At 30.7% G+C, this 24837-nt stretch overlaps 1 protein-coding gene across 2 annotated transcripts in view; it reads right to left on the bottom strand.

The window, feature by feature from the left end:
* The window catches only part of LOC126748356 (RNA-binding protein 24-A-like), a 48293-nt gene that overhangs the window by 6615 nt on the left and 16841 nt on the right, over window positions 1-24837 (bottom strand). Inside the window, exons 3-4 of one of the 2 annotated variants that reach the window (XM_050457522.1) lie at window positions 24462-24588; window positions 20429-20489 (exon numbers count right to left, since the gene is read on the bottom strand). In XM_050457522.1, the coding sequence (XP_050313479.1) occupies window positions 20429-20489; window positions 24462-24588 (188 nt within the window). Of the gene's footprint in view, window positions 1-20428; window positions 20502-24461; window positions 24589-24837 lie in introns of both variants that reach the window. The other variant, XM_050457521.1, reaches the window with a different exon arrangement.

Below are 24837 nucleotides of genomic sequence, written 5' to 3'. Positions count from 1 at the left end.
AAAAGAACAATTTAAAAAGATTACTATCATTGTCAAAACATCACAGTCACGACATACAATTGATTTTTTTCAATATCATACACGTTGCTCTACTGTTAATAGTACGTTTTGTCTATATTTTTAAATGTATTATTCTTGTCAGGTTTAGGCTTTATTATATTGAATGTTACAATATATACTAGTATATACTAATTTGGTCAAGTTTATTTAGGGAACAATTTTCGGACAACTGCTCAAATTATTACTCAGCAGATTTTTTCATGTTATAATAGATGCCAATTTTAAAGTAAATTCCCATTTAACATAGAAATATTCCTGTGTACTGTATCTATTCCTATATACAGAGCAGGCAAAATTTTTGTCAATTTTGATGAACTGCTATGCTTTGCGCAGCTCTGCTTAAATAAAAATTAAACTATTGTATTTTTAGCCATCATTGACAGCTCTTGTAGATCTTGAAAAAAAGTCCGAAACCATTTTGTCAGGAATATTCTTCAAACTTCTTCTAAATTATGGTCAATGTTAATAATGGCAGATAATCAAGATTAGTATGGACACTTTAATTTTTTAACAGTGATACAAATAAAGCATGTTTAAAAACATTTTAACCTCAAAATTACGCAAATATATTATTTTTATATGCATACCTTTATGTGTGTATTTTAGTTTTTTCCTTTTTATACATCATATACTTATTAATACATTATTTAATACTTCCGTACACTCAGCTCGTTAACGCACCATTTTCATTTTCTCGAAAGCTATAATAATATTGTGAAAATCCATGGAAATGTTTAGAAAAGTGTCGGGATATCGAAACTAAGGGGCCAAGAAATAAAATCAATAATAAATAGCTCACCTGATTTTAACAAGGCAAACATAGGAAATAGTGGTCATTATGATGAGGCAGCTAACCAGGCCAGCATGTTATGGTTTAAATGATAATGTTTACTTTACCACCAGGTCTAGTATTACAAGCCTGTCAAACAATAATTTCGAATATTTCGGAACATATTGACTAAAAGTTCATTTGGAAATATAAATATTAAAACCCGACTGGTTTTCTTCAAATAAATGTGTAAGAAATGTATAAAATAGAAGTTTTTATTAGACATTTTTGTTTATCGAAAGAAATATATTTTTATCTGACTCTCTTAAAAATATACCCTTAAAATTAAAGTTGAGAATAACCCTTAGAAATATTTTCTTTAACTAATTTATGAAGCCAATAAAAGTGAATCGTATAAAGGCACTTCATCATTACCTATAAGTTTCCCTTAGAACTGTAAGTAATCCTGTGAATCACACAATGATTAATCATCCCGATAACATAAAATAATTGTAATGATTGGGACTTTCCAATAGGTGAAATAGGAACGAACAGAACTTTCATACATACAGAGCCCCTTGTTTTTATATTATTGTAATGTGTTATCGATTATTATTCTATTGAGCAGCCAGGAAAGTAATGTTTGTTTAGCGCAATGTGTCCCATGAAAACATTTTCAAGGAAAATCTATTTCAGGGTATGTGAGCATTCGGAAAAATGGAAAGCGTATTAATACGCCAACTGATGGTAGTCATTAGTTCGCTGAGAATAATGAGGAAAAAGTTCCAGTATAGAATTAACGGATTTGGCGTTGTTTTCAGAATAAAAATTTTTTTATTCTAGGTTAAAAGTCACGAACATGATCAACGAGCAGTTTTTATATTTAGTGAAACAACAGGTAAGTATATGTATGTGTGATGATCTAGTTATTTAATAACAGAACAAAAAAATTAAAATGTAAAGAAAATACGAAAACAGCAAAAGACTAATACTAAGCTAAACGTCAAAAGCAGATGAAGACGCGATAAATGTCATAGAATAATTTAGAAACTATTAGAAATTCAATAAAATCCAGTAAAAGGGTGTAATGGAACAAAGTTGTTGATCTACAGAATTGCAGCAGAGTCCCAATAAATTTTTCAATACCTCTGATTAACTTATACAAAAAAGTATCTGGTCAAAGCGCAAAAAAGTATCTAATCAATAATATGTATATGTACCAACTAATTGATCAGCTAGCAACTCGTAAACTAAATTCCACAAGAGCAAATAATTTTATGCAATACTCGCAATATCACTCCAGAAGTAGGAGAAATGCTTCAAGCAGCAATTCATCAATAAGCGTTTGATTTAGCATATTGCATATATTACTTTTTAGTAAAATTATTATTATTATATATACAAATGACTGATGTATAAAGAGTGACAAGGAAAAAAGAAAGTAAGTGAATTAAATAAATAATGGAGATCCAAAATTGAAAATATGTCATGTTAAAAGTATCATTGTGTGCATTTTGGTTAAACTGTAGCAATTTTGTATAAAAGAATGCGACCACTCGTTTCATGGCGTGTGCTAACCATTATACTGACATCTTCAGCAACGTCTTTATTCTTAGAATTTGAATTGAAAGGCTAGAATTAGTATTGCCGTGGAAGTATAGGCAGTTTGTTTGCTTGCAACATCTCTGATGCAATGATGTCAACTGTTATATGATAAGATACTCAACTCAGTCAATATTCAAAGTTAAATAAATGTAGATAACGTCCCTATATTATTGAAAAAGGCAACAACATCACAACGCCGCTCTATTGCATTGTTGATTCCACTGACACAAGGAATCTTTACCAGTGAAGTCGTCTAAAATATTTACATGATAAATATTGATTAATAATATATTATGCTTTAAATTATAAACAAAATTACCGTTTATGATGAATTCTTTATGCGTTTTTTTAACGTACTTCTTTATCTAATAAAAAGCATTTTTATGGAAATTAGATCTTTTATAATTATTATAGATTTCTTAGTAAGTTTTTATTTACGTTTATTTCTATGATACCCTAATCTACGTTTAGGAAGACACTTCCCCCATGGTGTGATGTTATCGATATTTACTTGTTAAGAGATCGGCTTTAGTTGCCTGTTTTCTCTGCTACGGAGTTTTAGTTTTTACCATAGTAATAGTACACAAAATAGTCAAATGAGACCTTTGTCATTTTTTCAACCAAAAACTAAAGAAAAAACACAGAACTTCACAAATTCCGCGTGTGAACAGAATTTTTTTAGAAGCAGTTTTAGGAATTAGGAATAGGCCGAGAGTAAAACAAAGAGTTTTGGTTAGTGGTAAAACTTTCTCGTAATAAAAATGTTAATTTTTTTTTGCTTTAAAGATTTTTATTTTTAATCCAAAATCTAACATCAATAAGTTAAATAAACATTATCATATATGTTAATATATAGCGGAAAATTTCGTCTTTTGAAAATTACACACATTTTCAATTCATTTTCAACTTGACAACAGAGAATCGGTGAATATGGTTTTAAACAAAACACTCCCCTTGCCCCTGAGCACATGTTGAATTGAAACAAAGTTGTTATTTACCAATTCTAGTCTTTCAATGTTTTAAGTCTAATAAATATTCGGTGATTTTTCATAACAGTTTTTTTACTGCTTCAAAGTTTCTATCGATTTTTGGTTGAAAGAGTTGGTTGAAAGTTGAAGGCATCCAGGTCATTATCATTAACAACTTCTGTACCATCTATTAAGCTATGAAGAAATAAATTTTTTCTTGTAACTACTTGCTCATTGGTCTATTAACAGCAAACTAAAGATACAAAATGGCTAATAATGCTAGCATATGTTATGTACCAATATAACAAACTAAAAAAACGAGTAACAAATTTACATTACTCGTAAAATTTTGAGCCTCCTAATTTGTTGCTAAAATCTACTTATAACAAGTGACCTAATCAACAGTCGATAAAAAAAATGATAAAAAGCTTGATAAAAGCATGGTACTTATGTCAACTCATTTGTCGAATATTTTAAATATTTATTAAAACGTAATGTTAACTAATTGTAATTTACATAATAGTTATTATAACCTATCATAGTCCTCATGTAAAAACATAAATAATAAGTTTATTATGTATAGGTCAAAACAATTTTTATAAAATTATTATATTAATATTTTGAAAATAATTACAATAATAAATAAAAATAAATTAAAAATAGAGAATATTATTGAAATGATATTTCGAATAAGACGATCATCGGGTATATTTCTGTCATGCACAAAATTTAATACAAAATAATTATATATTTTATTTCGTTTAAATTTTAGCCTAGTTAAAATTTATGTAATATTTGTATCATATTACTATGATAAAGACATAAATAATAAGTACATTATGTAGGAGTTAAAATAATTTTTATTATTTCCTATTATTAAGTTAACTAATTTATTAATTTATAACGACTTAATATTTCACAATAGACCAATCTAAAAATGCAAAACGTACATTTTTCAAGACAGTAGATAGAGAGACCCAACACAACCCAGCGTGCCAAGTTTATTTTCATCGCCCTATTTACGAGTAGCATTGTTTCCTTGATTTGACTAATGCATATTTTTAGCTTTTCAAATACAGATAAATTTGTTTTTAGTTCAAACTTAACTGCTTCATTCAAAATGAGTTTAAGGATAGTTTTGTAAAGTCATCGCAACGTTAGTTATCAATCCTATATGGTAAATTTCTGTAATATTGTATGTAATGCATGTGCATAATTATAATTTGACGATATATTTCCATGTATTATCTACTTTACCGTTACATGATGATAACATAAGTATTTTCTCGGTTCAGTTGATGATAACCTATTTAAATGCTTTAAACCCAATGTATGGTTTTTTAAAAAACCATATGGAGTTATATATGTATATAGTAATGTTATCTTCTTAATAGTATGGATATCTATTCTAATAAAGAGTACATTAACAAACATTCATAAGTATTATATTATACCTTTTGTTGTAAAACTTTAAATAATTCAAGATAGAAAAGAATAAAAGAAACTAAAAAGTGAAGATGCAGCAGTAACAAATGCATGTGTCTTAGCCTTTGCGTAACCTAATAAGATTGGTCCCAAAATAAATAGCTTAGGAGTTCGAGTCGGCTTTATTAACAGACTGGAATAATTTACGTATTGGGTTTATTACACAATAAACTGGGATTTTAGAACAGAAATTAATATTATAGTCAGGATAATATATTTGTATTTCTTAAATATTTTGTATCTCTTTCTCAATGATATATTTTTGATTTTTAATTTTCTATGATAAATTAGTTCTCATTATCTTAAGAATTATGCGGTTAAAAAGATAATTGGGGAATGAGGTATCAGAATTAAATTAGTATGGTAATTATTATAATTTTGTTCACTCTGTCTCTAGAATTAAAACAGGTACAATTCGCGTTTATGTCGTAACGTAATATTATTCTGTTTTTTTTTTCGAAGTAAAACTTAGTTATTTTGTGAATGATTGATATAGAGTTTCAGCATTGCCAAACGTAAACGAAGGTGACCTCCGAGCGGAACTGTTTTTCCAATATACTGGTGGACAAAGCAATATGCCAATAAAAATGGTTATATAGTCAATTTGCTTAGATCTTACCATAATTCTTAAATAGGTTTTAAAGTCCGATAAAATATTTCAAGCATTTGATTAGACGTGCGGGTTTCTCAGGAACTGGCAAGACACTTGTGATCAAAGTTTATTCCTTGTACCAGTATTTTAAGCATTGGCAAATACTTCGTGACTCATTAAAAGGGATCAAATCTCGTGACATTTTATTTAACTTTGTTCTTTTATCTTGGGAACAATTCAAGAGGTAGTCAACCCAAGCAAGGTAAAAGTACTATGATCGGTTATTATAAAAAAAATTGCTATGGGTCTAGAATTGCTGACAGCAAGACTTTTTTTATATCAACTGATCTCAGATTTAGTCTTAGTTCCGGTATGTAACATTATCTTTATTTAGAAATGAAAGATGATTGTACTAGAAATCAAGTGATATTTGTCATATTTTTAATATTTGAACAAATCTTTCACTGCTAGAATTTAGTTTAACTATATTTTAAGAATTGGGAAATATAATAGTTAAAATATTTTTCACGAGAAATTAGACCATGACTAAAGAATCCAGTTAAAACGTAGAATACAGAGATAAAAAATAATAAAGATATTCTTTCATGACCCTAACAGGATTCTATATAATATTTATCAGTCTTTTTGGTTTTGGTTTATACCGCATTTATATTGCCTGAATCAGCTTGAAATATTCATTTTCTTACGTTTTTATTCTTTGTTTCTCACTATATACTAATATCGTAAATTTATTTAAATTCTCTATGATTGTTGGAACTGAAATGGCCAGCTATATTTGAAAGTAATTTGCCATTCGAATCGTCATTTTCTTGCATTGTTATGACTACAACAGATAAAATGCATCATTTTGTCATGATTATTGATTCTAAGATGAAAATTCATTTCTAAAAATGATTTAACTGGCTTCACTTTCAATAACTTTAAAATGATCTATCAATCACTTTGGATTCTTGAGTAAAAAATTCACCAATGTTGCTGTTTTTCCTTTTTAGTAAAGTAAACTCCTTTCTAAACAAATATCACTCGATAGCAATAATTTTCTTCGCTTTCCCTAAAATCTTCGACATTATCATATCTTAATTAATAAGTTGCAGCACTACGGGTTCAGAGAAACACTTCCCGAATGGTTTCATATCTTAATAACAGAAGTCAGATTGTAAGGGTTGATATGATGACGTCTTCTTTTAAACTGGTATAATTTGGGGAACCTCAAGGTGTAGTTACCATTACATGTTCGTGCGATTCAACTTTTCTATGCCTTAACGTTTCTAAAACTCAAGTCTTGTCATACAAAAACTAGTTAAAACTAGAAAAATATAAAATATTAACTCTTCCTTTCTCTTTCTGTTTGTTCATATTTGAATCCATTTGCTTAATTCGCAAGCATTCCAGAAAGACCATCTCATAACTACCCACTTAGGAACTTTATCTTCAAACCCAACCGTATCTCCAAACCAAGGTTAATCAAAAGCGTTTCCCGCATTCTGCGAGGCTTTAAAGTCATTCTTGCTGGAGAGTGCAGTAAACCTTTTATTTAATAAATCTATTAAACCTCATATTCTTTAGACGTTTTTTTTATTTGTACTACGACTATGTACCATAATTATACTTTGTACTTTATTGAACAAAGATTGTGTATTTGCATGTTTATGTGTACTCTGTCATTTTTTTTCTTATCAGTTTATTAGCTTTGTTTACAAAATGTATAAAGTTTTTTGACAATAAAGTAAATTTTTATTATCATTCTTACTACCGCTTGAATAATCTTATAACGTTATTTATTTTAGGCTATTCTCTATGAGATTGATATTCTTGAAGTTCAAGTTCGTAAGATCTTTGAAATTCAACCCAACAGGCGAAATCCTGAGATGACAATTTTTTTGCGAGATGAGTTATATGAATTTCAATGATGATTCTAACAATTTTTTCTGATTCTTAATTAAATTTCTTTCTTTTTATATTCACTGTGCATTATTTTATGGCGATCTTTTCGAACTGTTGGGTTCAAGATGGATATATGGTAGATACTTATGACAGCTTCTATATAAAAATTTGATTGGCTTTTGAAGCTCTTTCAAATTCAAACTAACAGCAAAATATTGAGATGACAATGTCTTTAGCGAGAATGAATGCTAATGATTATTCCAACAATTTTTTCTAATGCCTAATTAAATATCTTTCTTTTTATATTAACTATGCATGATTTTATGACAATCTTTTAGCCTTCTTGGGTTTAACTCGAAAAATTCATCCATTATCCCAAAGATGCTGGTCATACACTTTTGTAAAGGGTAAAAACACAAAATCTATCATTCTGTGATGCTGTAGATTTTGTGTTTTTACCTTTTATAAAATTGTTGGTTTAAGATGGATATCGGGATGGATACTTATGCCAGTTTCTCTATAAAAATTTGATTGGCTCAAGTTATGCTATTGGTTTACAGGAAAATATTGAGATGACAATTTTTTAGCGAGAGGAGTTATATGAATGCCAATGATTATTCCAACAATTTTTTTCTGATTCCTAATTAAATTTCCTTCTTTTTATATTAACAGTGCATGATTTTATGATGATCTTTTAGAACTGTTGTGTTCAAGATGGATATCAGGGTAGATACTTATGACAGTTTCTATATAAAAATTTGATTGGCTTAAGTTCTTTAAAATTCAAACTAACAATAAAATATTGAGACAATTTTTTAGCGCGACGAGCAATATGAATTTCAATGATTATTCCAACAAAATTTTCTGATTCCTAATTAATTTTTTTTTCATTTTATGTTCACTGTGCATGATTTTAAGACAATCTTTAAGCATTATTGGGTTAAAGATGGATATTTGTGCTAGTTTCTATATAAAAATTTGATTGGCTTAAGTAAAGTTCTTTAAAGTTCAACCTAATAGCAAAACATTGAGGTGAGAAATTTTTAGCGAGATGAGATATATGAATTTCCAACAAATTTTTCTAATTCTTAATTAGATTTCTTTCTTTTTATATTTACTGTGCATGACTTTATAACGATCTTTTACCATTGTCGGGTTCAAGGTGCATATCAGGATGAATGATTATTCCAACAGTTTTTCTGACTCCTAATTATTCTTAAATTTAAGTCTTATATAAAGCTTAACTACCAAGCAAATTAATCACTGGATTGATTATGAGGTAATATTTAACAGAATTGATTTCTGAATGAATGTAATTAACGTATACTCATAAATACAGAATTTGAGTATTGACTGAACTCAAAAATGTTATCTAGAGCGTGTTTTACATGAAAAAAACTTTTATTTTGCCAGTAAGAATGAAATTTATATTCAACAAAATTAAGGGTTGACGCGTCCTATTAACTGCGATTGGGCATCAGCAGGGGGTAGTGCCATAATCCTTAGGCTGGTTTAGATTGGGAGAAAATATCTTACATGGGCAGACTCGTCGGTCAATAAGACCTCCGGATTCCCGGAATCCGGAGCTTGCCCGGAGCGCCGCGGCTCTGCACACTACTTTGAAGCTAAGTCCCGGATTTGCGAGCAGATTATCCAATCCCGACGCGACGACGCCGCCTTCCAATTTGCAGTCTTGTTTTATGTTGTTTGTTCATTTTTTTGAATAACTTTTATGGATGGTTGACATCTCCTTAAGAGCAGTACAGGCTAATACAATTCTACTATTAAAACGAAAGTCAATAATATAAATAGGCATTAAGGTACAGCTATTAATGACAAATTATACTGTTTTAACTTTTTTAAAGTTAACTCCTTTTAAAAGCCGTCTAATTTCGAATTAGTTCAAAATAGACTATATTCAGGTCAGACTTAAGTAGTCAGTTTTAGTATAACAATGTTTATTATCAATGCGGTAATGCTTAAGGAAGATTGAAAAAATATTTTATGTTCGTCGTCTGGCGTCGAAAAATCGCCTGGACCGGCCTACGTGTCTCTAATTAAAGGAAGCGCTGCGTTGTCGCAACAACATTAAACCCGAGCCAAAAACTGAAAATGCGTCAGACTTGGCCGTATTTGTGAAATATATATCAAAACGAAAATAGCCCAAAATTTAATTGCCCAAGTCTTGCTTGCTGCTGCTCGTCGGTTTCGTGTTTAGGGCTCTTTGACACCAAGACTTTATATTTAAATGGGACATTCTCGAATAAAAACTCTGTTTTCATTGAATAAGTATGGTAAAAGTTTTATAGTGTATAGTCGTATCTGAGATCTAAGAAAGTAATTGTAAAAAGCGTGAAATTCGACCACTCCGTCTGGTGAGTCCAGGTACAAGCCTAGAAGACTACAATAACACCATTTAAATATTTTGAGGCATTTAAATTATACCTATAGTTTTTATTTTACCTTTAATTTATAACGACTGTAAATGATTATTATCTTTGGTGACGTTTAATATTCTGTATCCATATATAATTTTCAGAGATATTTATGCTAGAATATTAAATAGCGGTATAATTTCAGGTCAAGAATATAATAGCTAATTATAAATTAATAATTATCCCTGCAATTATTTATGTTTCGTATTATAGTAAATACTGTTAATAAGTTCAATATAAGTAAGGTAAAAAAGGGTACTAAAAATGTGCTAAAGGTTTCGTCATGGGGAAGATGTCGGTACTCAAAGTGGATCTGCAAATATTTCAAGTAATTACTGATGCTTATACAACCCTTGTAGAATGTAATTTGTGTACAATGCAGTAAGGGAAGCAGCAGACTTGACAAAGAGATCATCAAGCCCAATGGGGAAAATCATTAGACAACCAGTAGTTCTAAGGCGGAAAAGGAAAGATTCATTCACTTTTATGAAACTTGACGCGAAAGATGTCGATATTATGAGAAGAAAAATGTATGATATGTACTGCATCGATGATTCCCACATTAAATACTTTAGTGCAAAGACTAAAAAAAGACAGCACAGGAATAGAATGTTGTCGTGAGACCCTCAGGAAATGTATTTTTTTGAAAATAGTTTTAAAATTTAAAAAATTGATAAACAATATGGTCGACTGAAGACGTGGAAAATGGAATACCTGACAGCAGTCCATGAATATAGACAGGAAGGAATATTATATGGAAGGGTTATTAAAAGGGTTATTTAATAAATTAAGGATGTATACTAAATTCTTTACCGTTATCAGAAAAAAACATAAAAAGTTCACTTACCAGAATTATTTCAAAATTGGCTTAAAAAGTAATTATTACCCAATATATCTCCAAATAGTGTCATAGTAATGGATAACGCGAGTTATCACAACCCAATTCTTAATAGAATTATATCATGAAGAATAATATTTAATTTGAAGAAAATTATATAAAAAAGCAATTGCTTTAAATATTAAAATTATTTTCAATAAAAAAGCAATATTACTGTGACAGTTTGAAGGCAGAAATGGGTAATACGGTATTGAGATTGCCTCTGCTAATTGAATTCATATGACATGAATAAAAGGTAAAGAGGCTTCATTAGCTTTAAATGCTTTTGTTATAAAATTAATTTAATCCAAATTTTAAAAAATAAAAAAAGCTCGGAGAATCCTGTGAAACATTGAAAAATCGTTCGACGAGTTGGAAAAGACGACTCCGTCCCTGCTACCATTTTATCGAAGCAAGCCTAATCTTATCAGTAGTGAATATTAATGATTTTCTTAGATCTTTGGTAGGACTATACATTTAACTAATTTACGTTATTGCACCAAGAGATGAAAGAATAAATGCATACATGTACCAGACTAAGACAAACAAAGTACTAGAGCTTACATAACACTGTTCACAGAATCAAGAATCACTTGATCCGCAACAGAATGAGAATGGATCAAAAATGAACACAAACAGCAAAAAATGAGGATGTTTCAAAAATTCATATTTTCCCAATGTATTTCAAAGGATCTTTTTGAGCGAGTGAAATATCCTGTTGAAAGAGTTTCTCAGAGTGAGCCTTACGCAAACTGACTTCGTTGTCTGAAGATTAACTGTCTGATCATAAGCTTAACACAAAGTGTATTAGTAGTACTCATCAAACAAGGTCTCAGACAAATCAACAGACTCTGCTAATGAATATCAAGATTCATAACATTAAAGTGCAGTTTTGTTTGAAAACTTTATTTTGACTGTGAAAGATGATAAAAATATATACTTTTTTGTTCTCCAGCCCTTTAAGTTTTCAATTTCGGCTATCGAATGCTTTTAGATCAATTTCGTGTAAATATGTCTTTGTTGATTACAATAACAGTATAATAGTCAACCAATAATTAGAAGGATAAGCATATAGAGTATGATATGGTAGTGGCATAATGGTGAAATCTATGCTAAATTGAAGTTACTGCAAGTTTTATTAGCATCGAATATAACATATTAACTAAAAAACGCTTTTCTTATTGATCGGTTACAGATGCGTCCCCTAGTAATGAATGTTGGAATTTCAGAAAAAAAATGTCGATAACTTGCGATTTTTTCATAAGGATCCCGAGTTCTAATCAACACGTTATTTTGTGTTAGTTATTGTGACAAAACAGCGATAAGCAGCGGAACTCTCTAACTCGATAGACATAGAAATAGACAGATTAGCACTCGCTAACCTTTGCTCTATATTCATCGTTCCACTTTAGTCATTCTTATACCACCCAGTCTACAAACATTAGCCTATATTTATAGCTAATGGGATTTTTCACAGACAACAATGTCAATTTCGGAAATGTTATTCGATATTATCGATCTTTTAAGTTAACTATGCTTTGTTATTGTTTCTGTTTTCATTCAGTGTACAGGGTTTTACGAAGGGAAAAGTTTTCTTATAGTTGTATTATTGGATTTGAAATAGATTTTCTTTCAAATGGTATCAATATGATTAAGTGAATTTTATGATGGAGCCTCCCAATTTTACCCTATACCTTTCCCAGTGTATATTTATTATAGCTTAATATCTTTCCGTCTTTTTTTAATTATTTATTAATTTCTTAGGTTTTGCTTTAGAAATGGAAAAGGAAGAACAAACGATTGACTTAAGAATAGAAAGAAGGCGATTATATATAGAATATTTCCAAAATTTGTGTAGAGTAATAAAACCCATTTTATTCCCTTGATTGGAAATTTCCCTATTTCGGGGCGTACATAAGCGTGGATAAACTATATGACTTTTTAAACCTGAAAAAAGTAGTTAACAAGTTAAGAGAATTTGTTGATTTTCAAAAACGTCCCATCCCCACAAGACCGATAAGATTTCTATTCCGAAGACTGCATAGCAACCTGAACTCTATCCGATCGGAACAAATTGAGATAGAGATTAGGGTTTAGAAACTTTTTCTATAATAGAAAGAAATTTTTTTCTATCGAGTTAGAGAGTTTGCTCGCAGATCTCAAATTAAAAAATCTTATGGATAGAAGACCAATGAGGATTCTTATCCGACATGGCTGCAAGCAACATTTGCTGCCAATGAGTATTAAAATTTATAATATTTACCTTCTTATCTATATTCTTCTTAGGCCATAGTAGTTAAACCCAAAAAGAGATGGCTCGACTTTGGAGTAGCTATAAGTTTTTATAAAATTTAAATGGGTATTTTAATTTTAAATCTTTTAAGAATATATTATATGCACGCATTCATATACTTGAATTGATCGAACCTTCAGAATTACTTTCAATATTTCTTCAACGACTTTTAATGATTAACATGTATTTCATTAGTTTTTTTTTAAATTACGAAAACATTTTTAGTAAAATGCGTTAATCTCTAAATAAAGAGTATTAACTTGTCTTTAAATGTAATATGGTTCTAAGAATAACCTCTGCTTAACGAACGACCCAAAAAATTGTCACAAAACAGTTAAACATTTCCAAACAGCTGGAAAGCATTCTTCGTGTCTCGGCACGAATCTTTGTTTCTATTTGACACAGCCGCTGCTTCTTCGCCCACGTGGTTACAGAGTGCCAAAAAAACTTAGCTATATTTTAAATAAATTGTCTCGCTTATCGCGTTTTATCATTTACCCAGTGCTAATAATTCTCATAGACTGTTTTGTTGCCAAAAAAATTAAAAATAGATTTTAAAAAGCCGATTGTCAAAACAGAAAGATTCTTTTCGGGCGTTACCCTATGTATCAATTTAACTTATTAAAGCAGGATTAAGGGTGAAAGGGGAGGGTTTCTAAAGGACAGATGCAACATTTGAAGTTTTATAAGGGCATCGACCCATTATTAGAGAATAGAACTCTAGCGAACATTGTTTCTCCATTTTTATATTGTGTGGACTTTACACCGATTTGTCAACTCGAGAAGGTATAAAAGGATTATATTATTTGTCATGTCCTCCAGTATAAGAATACTTTGTTCTGATCTTCTCAATGTTACCTGCCTAGAATGATATTTCTTAAACCTTATAGTGTATTTTCGTTCGTTTTATTTGTTTCAAAATCGTTTTAAAGTTCACATTTTGACCTCCTGGCAACGTTTTACCAGTTTACTTACAAAAATATCATATTTCAGTTGAAACATAATATCTTCCATGGGATGACGAGAATTCTCTTCAGGGTATCATAGTTTTTAAGATTCTGGCATGGTTTAATTTTATGTTGTTTTTTTGGTTTAAATAAGGAGGAAAAATTTTATATATATAAATTACCCTTACATTAAAAATAAATGACTTACCATCACAAGTTGCTTAAAAAAAATATAGTAAAAAATTAATATTAATACCCCTAAGTTAGTACTGAAATTGAAATAAAATTAGGTGCTGTTATGAGGCGACAAGACTAAAAATAAAAGGTAGTGGATAAAAAAACACGTTCTATTAACACGCTACGGTACTACTTAACCGAAAATGCTTTTTCAAACCCGGCAAAAATTATCAAGCATACCAAAATGTTCAGCAATTTTTAAAACATCTGCAAACTAAACTTATCCATACTATTTTAAAAATGTTTTGATTAAACTTCACAATTTTCATATGTAAATTTATATCAATTTTAGGCTTTTAACAAAATCTTGCTCAATTTTTTTAAAAATCCAAGTAGTTCTGAGGTTATCCAGAAAACCGTTTAATACTCTAGTGTAACTCAAAATAAAGGAAATTCTTGTTTTGTCACTAGATGATTAATTTGCGATGGTTTCCCACATAATAAAACTAAACTTTTGAAAAATGTTCGCTAGTTGATTTTACTTTCATCTTAAGATATCTTAAATCTTTAAGATATAAGAGCTCTGACCCAGGTAAATTAAAATGTGTTCGAAATGTTTGTATGGAAAAATATATTTTTTACATAAATATATGAAAAGGATTGAAAAAGTCAATACAAGCAAAAAAATAAAAAAAATAATTTTCATGGATAATGAGACAATTTAAATAGTATAGTGTAATTTTTACGGCATTTTGTGAATATACGGCATTGCCACATATATGTAACATTTCTTTTTTGGTTTTCTGGTTCCCTTACTCAGAGGAAGCCAATAAGTAGGAATCCGTTTCAGCAAATACCACGATTACATTTTCTACTTTTCTTTTTGCAAAGCAGTCCAACGATCCTATCATTTTCTTATACATGAAAATCCTAGGTAGACCTTTGGTGTAAACATTAAAAAAAATCGGTGTTATCATTTTACTAAAATACTTTAATTTAATCATGTTTGCATTTTCAGGAAGATTAAAATTTATATTTTTAACACGTAAAGAGCTTATTGTGGTTAACAAAACATGTGTAGAGTAATAAATAAAAATATATGGTAAGGTGGCAAAACTATTGGTACTTTGGAACATTGGTACTTTTACAAAACTATTGGTAATTGTATACATATGATTTTTTCCTACGGTTTAAAATGTAAATGTAAATAAAGTGAGATTGTGTACGTATAAGCCCTTGTGGGTATACCAGAAGAAAAATATTTAAAATAGTTTGATTGAAAAAAAAATAAAACAGGCTTTAGGGGGCTTCAGTTGAGTTAGGTTACACGGATTTGTGATAAAAAAGATGAGACTCAAGTTTAATATCTGACATAACCTTTCACAAAAAAAAGAAAAACTTAAATCAAAAATACTTTGATCATTAAGAACTTGAAAAAAATGTATTAATGGATATGTTAAAACTTCGCATTTTAAAATGTGAAGAAATACAGATATACCGGGTGCCCACGATAATGATTTTAAGCATGGAGATTTCGGTACCTCAAGTAGATACAGCTTAACTTAAAATTAAAAGTGAATAAAGCTGAGTTATTTTGAAAAAATCAAAATTTAATTATATGCATTTCTGACTTCATTTTTTAACAAACAGAAAAAACTGAAAACACTTTCAAGGGATGATATTTTTATATCCGATGTTTCGTCCTCAGAAAACCATCATCAGTTTTATTTTTTATATGATCGTCTATATTTGATTCAACTTGCGAATTTTTTTAGTTACTTGAAATAAAAGATGTGAATTTTTATATTACATTTTAAGCAGGCATTGCAAACAGCTACGTTGACTCCTTTATCTAAATACCTGTTACTGATAGTGGCCATTATAGCCATGAAGAAAAATTGGATATGCTGACGTGCAAAATATTATGCCACAAAAATACTATTGATGCAGCATCAATATATATCAATAACTTTCCAGAGAAAAGCAATCATGTAAGTGCATTTGTTTTATCTGGAAAAATTGAATAATTGGGCAAATCGAAAGAAATGTAAGAGTACAAAGTTCAATTTATTATCGTTCCGAAAATGTATTAAGACATATTGCTACTGTATAAAAAGTATTTCTATGGCATAAAGTGTAGCGCGTCAGCATATCAATGTTTTTCCTGGTTACAATGACCACCAGGCGTCTTCAACCATAATTATACAATATTAATTATTTAACAACAATAAAAACAAAATCGGAAAATATTACTGGTTACTGGAAAAAATAACAACTCGATAATACAGTAAGAACAACCTGTTAATTATCATAAGAATAGTAACAGATATTTACAGAAAAATGTCAAAGTATTTGTTTGTAACCGCTTATTTAAAATGAAATAAAAAAATGCATTTTTATTTTAAATAAAAAAAATGACATGTCACCAAAGAATTTATAACAAAAAGTGGAATCAGAGAAAGGGATGCATTTTTATGTTCGGTCATATAAAAAAATCTACTAAATGATGATTTTTTGATGACCAAACTCAAAACACCTGTATTATAACCACCGCTTCGGAGAATGGGTATCAGGTTCATTCCTTATATACCGACTTTTCCAAGACCTTTGATCGTGTCGACCGTGAGGCTCTGATTTATAAACTTGCACATTTTCGAATCCAAGGATGGTTCTTACAGTAGTTGTGGAGCTATTTAAATGGTCGAACCCAGTTGGTGCGCATCCAAGGTTATACATCTACGATAGTTGAGGTAAACGGTGTTTCTTAGGAAGTCACATTTGGAGCCCCTGATTTTTAATTTATTTATCAATGATATACATAAATTCTTCCAAAATATCAACTTTTTCTTCTTTGCTGACGACTGTTTTGTAACCTAGAGTTGCTCTTGATACTCAGCTCTGATTTATACCTTACATAAATCACTTCAGATGCTTTGATTTGTTAAAAGATGTTGTAGTGAGTTTCGCGACCCCTTGTTAGGCCCCACGTGAAATATGCATCAGCAGTCTGTCACCGTGTCATAATGTTCATGGGTCTGCCATGGAAAGAGTGTAAAAAAAATTTTCAGGCTTTATGAGGTTGACTATGATGACCTTCAGCAAAAACTAGTTTTGATTCTTTTAACTAGCAGAAGGATACCTGATCTTAAACTATATCATAAAGTTCTTAACAGTACTCTTAACTGTCCATCCTCAATACCGGTCTTGGTACATTACCTACGCAACCAGGTCAATGTCATCCTATCAAGTTCCCTTGCATTGATGAACAAAACATTCTGTGCCAACTAGTCTTTTGTAAGCATTTGAAAAGAATTGTATTTTAGGTTTATGTTCTGTGATTTTCTGTATGTGTATTATGATTAGCTTGCATGCTTATTAATTTTGTATCGGGCAATATCCCACGGCATGCAAGTACGCTTAAAGAAAGCAACTTTTTCCTAATTTAATATAAACTGTATCTCCACCAGGTAACGAGATCTCTATACTTTTTCTTTGGTACCCTGTATAATAAAATAAAATAAAATACTGTATTTGATATTTTTTATAACCTAATAACAGGGATAAGAAAGCGCATTTTTATGAAATACATAACAGTTTTAAATCAAAGTGAAACAAGTAAACCAAATAAGTATATGTTATATTAAGGCAAATATGCTCGAATTATTAAATTACTGCTGTAGAAAGACTATATTGTATCAAAGTACTTTTATGCTCATATATCAACCTAAAATTGCATTAAAGTATTTTATAACTAAAGAAACTTTTCACTAAAGAAATATTTATTATTCGCAAAGCTGAAAAATTTTGATGTATTTCTTTTATAGTATGCCTCTTTTTGCGGTATCTTAAATATCCCTAATGACGGTATTAGAGTTAATTCAATATCATTTATTCTTAATGAACTTTGCAAATGAGTACAGAGAAAATAAACGTAAAAATTTCGGTTTTCTGCAGATACTATCTTAAGAAGTTTTAAGACAGCATTAGGTTGAGCACAAAATTGCAAAATTTCCGAGATTCTAATAATCTACTTCGCATTTGTTTACCCGGTATTCCAATAACTTAGTTATTAGAGTGAAATTGCTGAACATTTAAAACACTCACACAAAATGCTTCTACCACCCGTCTACACGGCTGCACTGTAACATTTCCCCAGGTCCATGATCAGGAACGTACTTAACACTTTGGTTTATCTAATACGCGAAAATAAAAAAAAAATTTTGTTAAGTACGTCCCTTCGATAATCACCGAGACAAAAAAAGGCAGTGCTGTAATTGGACCAGCAATGAATTTTTTGTCTAAGCTTTTTTGACAACCAAGCACATCGACTTCTTGTTAGTGTCGCAATAATGTTATATTGCAGTCCGTAAGTTACAAAAAAGAACGTACAAAAGTAGTCAGCCCAAATAAAAAAGAAAACCCCACAGCAAACTATAGTAGATGACATTCTCCAATCTCGGCTTTTTTTTTTAAATTATTAAACTAATGATGTACGATGCTCGGTATTTGATTTGCATTGTTCATGTTTATATCAAACAATAATCCCAATAAACAAAAGCTGCAACTCCACTACCGAGCAACGAATATCGAAGAGCAGAGTAATGCTCTTTTAAAAAAAATTAATGATTGGAGAAATTCGTGCACAAACATGACCCTTGCCAAATCGTAGGACTGATCATTACAATTTAAAAAGCAAAAATTACAGCGAAAAATTAGGTGAATAAATTTATTACTTGGTAGCCCTATTTAAATTGAAATGATCACCTGGGAACTCCAACTAACTCGACAAGTGCCGTTAAAACACGTTTGTTGATAAGTGAAACTCAGTAACTAACCAAAAAAAATAAAAAAATCCACACACACAAACACACACACGCGTCGAAAGAAACTAACTCTGTTTACATTTTTAGTTCAAGTCGAATAGGTTCTGGAGTCTGCCAAATTTTCAATTAAATGTCAATTTTTCAATGGATTTAGGTATCACCAACTCCGTGAGCTTAACAGGCTAGAAAACATGAAATATTTGTTACCATATTGAATGAACATTTTTTAGGAGATTTCAGTAGGGTAATAGAAGGGTAGATAATTTATTCTCTTAGGTCTTAAAAAAAGAAAAAGCATAACATAAAAATATAACTATCATTTTACAGTATTGCCTAAAACCTTATTAAAATTAGTTAAATAATTTAATCACCATCAAAACTTTTTTAAATCGGCTGATTTAAAAATAAACGAGAAGTGATTGGATTACGGCAATACAATTTACAATAAAATTTCATTTAATTAGGTGGGAGTAACCGTTCATTTACTTCTAAAATATTTGCCTATATACAAAATAATAAAAAACTCTTTTGTTGACCTGAATTAGACATTACGCATTTAACTGCGTACACACGCTGTTAGCTTAGCGCGCAGTAACAAACGCAACCTTTAACTCGTACCGGTCTTAATCTCAAGCCTTTATTTTTAGCAAAATCAATCTTAAAAGTATATTCAATTACTTTTACAATAGTTTTATTTGCATGTTATAGGAAAGCACGTCGTGGAAAAGTGAGTAAAGGAATGAGAAACGACAATCAAACTTTAACAATCGCCCAGATACGCTCTGCTCCCAATACGATATTGAGCACAAAAAGATATTGAGCTTCATTTTTCCTGAACATAAATATTTATGAAGAAGCAAATGAAAAAAATGAGTGTAAAAATTAGTCTGTAGATAGAGGAATATAAAATAAATAACACAAATAAACATACTCGAGCGTTAAGGATGTGAACCGCTCTAACCAATGAACGAGGATATACAGGAATAATTTCAAAAAAACATAACAATTAGCATGACGGTATAGATATGAGGGGATAAAAGGGTAGAAGCCACCACATGTCTTATGAGGTGCATTATTTGTTTTAGATTATTCTATTTACAAATGAATTTTAAAAGTGTAATTAAAATTTGGATAATTTGCATTTTTATGCATATTAATATTCCAGAAAAAAAAAAAAATGTACCCACTTTTTTCTATCTACAGCACAAACTCAAGGTCCATCTCTCAAGACAATTTTAAAAATCAAAATTATATTTACCTCTTAAAGTTAAAAAAAAATATATAAGGAGCAGTACTTGTCTGGGCGACTGCAAAATTTATCGTATCTTGTTTCGTTGCTCACTTCCACGAAGTTATGAAAGCCATTTCTAATTCTAAGACTATCTAAGAGGTTATACCCATTTTACACCTCCTCTCATTCCTTAAATAACAGTATTTTTATAGATTATAGTATATTTAAGGTCATGGTGCTGGCTTTATTAAATAAACTTACCCATACTGACTAGGTAGAAGTGTGGGGTAGGTTCCTGGCCTCACGCTTGTAAACGGAAAGCCTGAAAGTGATACTAAATTTGAGGTTATAAGTTTAGTTCATTGGCTGAATGGGTGTATTGTCAAAAATACTTATTTATATATAGGGGTTTATAAAATATATTTTACATGACTAACATATAAATGATTACTACATAATATAACTATAATAAAAAGGTTAAACGGTGTTCCAATAAGAACACAAGATTTCAATTGCGCGCCATGTGTGACAGTCATGTCACATGATTATGACGTGATAGATCGAAAGTTGACAGGTGGAAGTAAACGTTATGTATTGATTACCAGGTAGAACAACGCGTCCTGATCAAAAATTATTATCAAAATTATAAAAAGTGCGTCCAATGTTCGGTCGAAACAATGTTCCTAATTCATCTCCTGTGAGCAGAATAATAAAAAAATTCGGAAGTAGTGATTCGGTGAGTGATCAAACACATAATACGAGTTCGAGAACAAAACATCACGGCAATTCGCGAGAGTGTCCCAAAAAGGCCAGAGATATTCGTCATCGGGCTTAAGAATTGAACATTTCAACAGGCGCTCTTCAGCGAATTCTCAGTAAGTACTTACAGCTGCATGCCTACAAAATCCAACTGGCTTAACAACTTCTGCCAGCAGACCATGAACATCGAAGAGAATTCACCAATTGGATCTTTGAGCAAACTGCTGATTTTGCAAATAAAATAATTTTCAGTGGTGAGGCCCATTTTCAGACTCACAAAACCCAAAATGATTCATTAGAAATCAATGCATCCTCAACGTGTCACTTTATGGAGTGTATTATAGTCTGGAGGAATAATTCGGCCGTTTCTTTTCAAAAAAGATAAAGATAATGCAATAAAGGTGAATAGCGAATGTTATCGTGCTTTGATAACACAGTTTCTCGTGCCTCATTTGGAAACTATTGATCTTACGACATGTGGTTTCAGCAAGATGATGCCACACGTGAAACATTGACCACGCGTGAAACATTGACTATCTTGAACGAGTTTGCTGCTAGTCGTGTCATTTCCCTATTTGGTGATCAGAATTAGCCTCAACGCTCTTGCGATCCATCGTTTTTAGATTTCTGGCTGTTGAGTTATTCCAATAAGCCTGCAACCATCTAAGCATTGAAAGGCAAAATTAGACGATGTATCAATGAAATATCACATGTATACAATAATGTTGAAAATTTAATCGAAAGGGTACGCACTACGCATATGCCAGCAAAGCCGTGGCGCCGCTTTATAAGATATTTTGTTTTATACATAATTTCCAAATATATATTTTTTAAATTAGTGTTTTGTTTTACCCTGCTGCGTCAACCAGAATCTCTGTTAGAACCACAACCATAATTTCCTAACCACAAAAGTAACCTTAATTAAAGCTGAACTAAAAATGAGTTAATTTTATGGCGACAAAATCAACGGAAGTATTTTTGTAGCGTAAGTGAAAGAACTATACTGAAATAACCCTGTGTGCTCCGGTATCGTTTTGGGTGGGTATGCACGAAGTATGCATTTCCGGGTAGGCCGGAAACCAAAAAAGGGCCGAAGATGGGGAAACACTGGGCCCGTGCCGATATGTAAAGATAACAATACCTTATGTCCTGTTTGGATTAAATTACAGAGTATTAAGCTCCAATACCTACCTACTACACTCTGTTAAATGATGTCAATAAGTTCAACTTGAATAGTTCTTCCAATAATAAAATTATGCATTTAACTTTTCTTCAAATCTATTTTATAAACCCAAGTATCACTTAGAGTACATCATACACATTCTCGCAAATTAAACTCACTTTAAAAAAAGACATTTCAACTGACGAAAATAACGGGTGGGCCATCTAGCGTTTGTAATTTGAACAAGCTTGAAATAGCAGCTTTTCTAATGTCATAGTGTGTATATATATCAAAAATATAACCAAAGGTACTACATTTACAAAATGGGACGCTATACTCTCGAGCAAAAATGGGGAAATATTGAAAACTTTCTTCCAAAGGGGATTCTTCAACTCAAACCGTAATAAATTAGAAAAGAAAATTCGACAGAAGTGATAAGCATTCAAGTCAGTTTATTGAGAGCTTGTGAAACTGTTTCATTCGTGGATAAAGCAACACATACCCGATCTCGTCCGATGCGCAAGTTGAAAACGTTGCTGATGTTGCTCAAAACGTGCGTGAACATCCATCCACCTCAACTCGTCATCGTTCTCAAGAATTGAATATTTCTCGTATTTCTCTGCGGCGAATTTTGCATAAAGACCTCGGTATAAAGGCATACAAAAATTCCAATTTGTGCAAGAACTGAAGCCTCATATGATCATGCGGCACGTTTTTGGTTTGACGAATGAACTTAAGATCGTTTGTCCGAAAATAAGAATTTTTACCGAAAAAATTATCTTTTTGAAAGCTCATTTTTCACCTCGGAGGCTACGTCAAGCAGAATTTTCTAGAAAATTCTAAGTCTTGCATGGCCCACCCTAAACTTAGAGAGTAAGCAAACAAAAAGGTGCAAACTCCAAATCATTGTTAGTCAAACAAAAAAACAAAACACAAATGTGTTACTAAGTTTGTGTCTTTAAGTTTTTGCAGTTTTTAGCTTAATAAAAGAACAGTGAGTACCTTTTTTTAATATGGACTTTTCCCAATAAATATATAATTTAATATGCACATCTAATTTAAACTTTAAATTTTAATTAACAAACTAAAGTTTAGTTATATATTAAGACCGAACGACCAGTTTTTAAGGTACAATAATAATTCATATACTTAAAGTTTATATCCATTATATGTCTGAAATTAAATGACATCAAACCTAATGGACTGCTCCGAGGTAAATTAATAAACACCGAAATGAGGGGAATTATAGGATTGCGTATGATAGCTAATTATTTCGATGCTGTGATTCAGCAAGTAAAACAGTTTATTTGTAGGCTTAGTTTACATTGATCAAGTTTTGATAAATGAAGCTTTCATGAATCACTACCGGTTAAAGGGGTTTTAAAACAACAAAATTTGTCTATTTGAAGATAATAAAAAATAGAGTAAGGTTGACTATGCTCTGCTGTTTGACAAGTCGTCGAAACTTTGGCAACTTAAAGGACTATCAGTATCACCGGATCATAAAATTGAGCTATGAACTAAGTACCAATTATAATGAGATAATAGCCTAAAACGTTTAATTAATGAGTCTCCTTCCGCGTATCATATTCCCAAGTTAAGGAAGTAAACTCTAATAACGAATAAACGATTAACTAAATGCAAAAGCACCTTCCAATATTTGTTGTTTTTTTTACAGGCAACTATTGAGACAACTCAGCTCAATTTCTTAAAAAGGAAAGTGCATCGTGTCATTCATATGGCATGTTCCTTACATATTTGTGTCGGCACATGCTTTTCAATATTTTTAACTTAGTAGTATTATAACCATATCCAGAATTTAATTAATCAATTCGAGACTGGACCGAAAAATTGAAAAATCCTTTATGACTTTACACTTGAGAATTTATAGAGTATATAACTGGCAATAATTTAACAGAAAACAAAAAAATAAAATTAGATAAAATAAATTTTTTATAGCCTAACTAATATACAGACAGGACAAAGATTTGTTGCCTAGTTTTTTAATTTTGAACCACTTGGTTTATTCTGATAAAATATATTTAAGCTATTCTATGAGATAATTTTCTGCCTGTTGTACTACAAGTATCGTCAACAAAAACATTTGGTCCAGAAAAATAAAATCGATGAAAAATTGTCAAAAAATCACATCATTGCGATTTTTTAAATCTACTATAAATTCTCATCCTAAATCCTTCATCGATCCAAAATAACACGAAGGATTGAAATAAAATTTAAATTTTAAAATCTACTTTAGTCACCAAGTAGTCGCATTAATGTCATTAAATTCCTGAGAGTTCACGCGCTTATTTTTAAAACACATAAATAGAAAGTGACATGGAAAAGTGAAAGACTAAAATAAAAAGAAGTTACCGGCGGGTACATTTCCTCTGGGTTTGGCTCCGAGAATAGCTAGATTTACGTTCGCTTTTCTTCCATCTATAATTGGGTTCGGGTCTTTACACGCGCGTTCCGCTGACGCTCTATCTGCCATTATTACCTGAAACAAAAAAATAGAGAATGTAAATTAAATAATTCGATCACAAACAGGAAATATATGAATATTTAGTATGGAGTATACAGTTAAAAGATGGCAAGCATAACTGAAGTTATGTATGTGCCAGTTGGATGCGCAAATATGTTTTTTTGTATGATGTCTTATTATTGTTTGACACAGTTTAGTTTATATCAGAGGGTACACTGATTCTATTTATACACCTGAATAACTTCGCCCCTGTGTACATGACAC

The sequence above is a fragment of the Anthonomus grandis genome, chromosome 22, assembly GCF_022605725.1.
Source record: "Anthonomus grandis grandis chromosome 22, icAntGran1.3, whole genome shotgun sequence".
In the NCBI taxonomy this organism is placed as follows: domain Eukaryota; kingdom Metazoa; phylum Arthropoda; class Insecta; order Coleoptera; family Curculionidae; genus Anthonomus; species Anthonomus grandis.
This window is presented reverse-complemented; position numbering and strand designations above follow the sequence as displayed.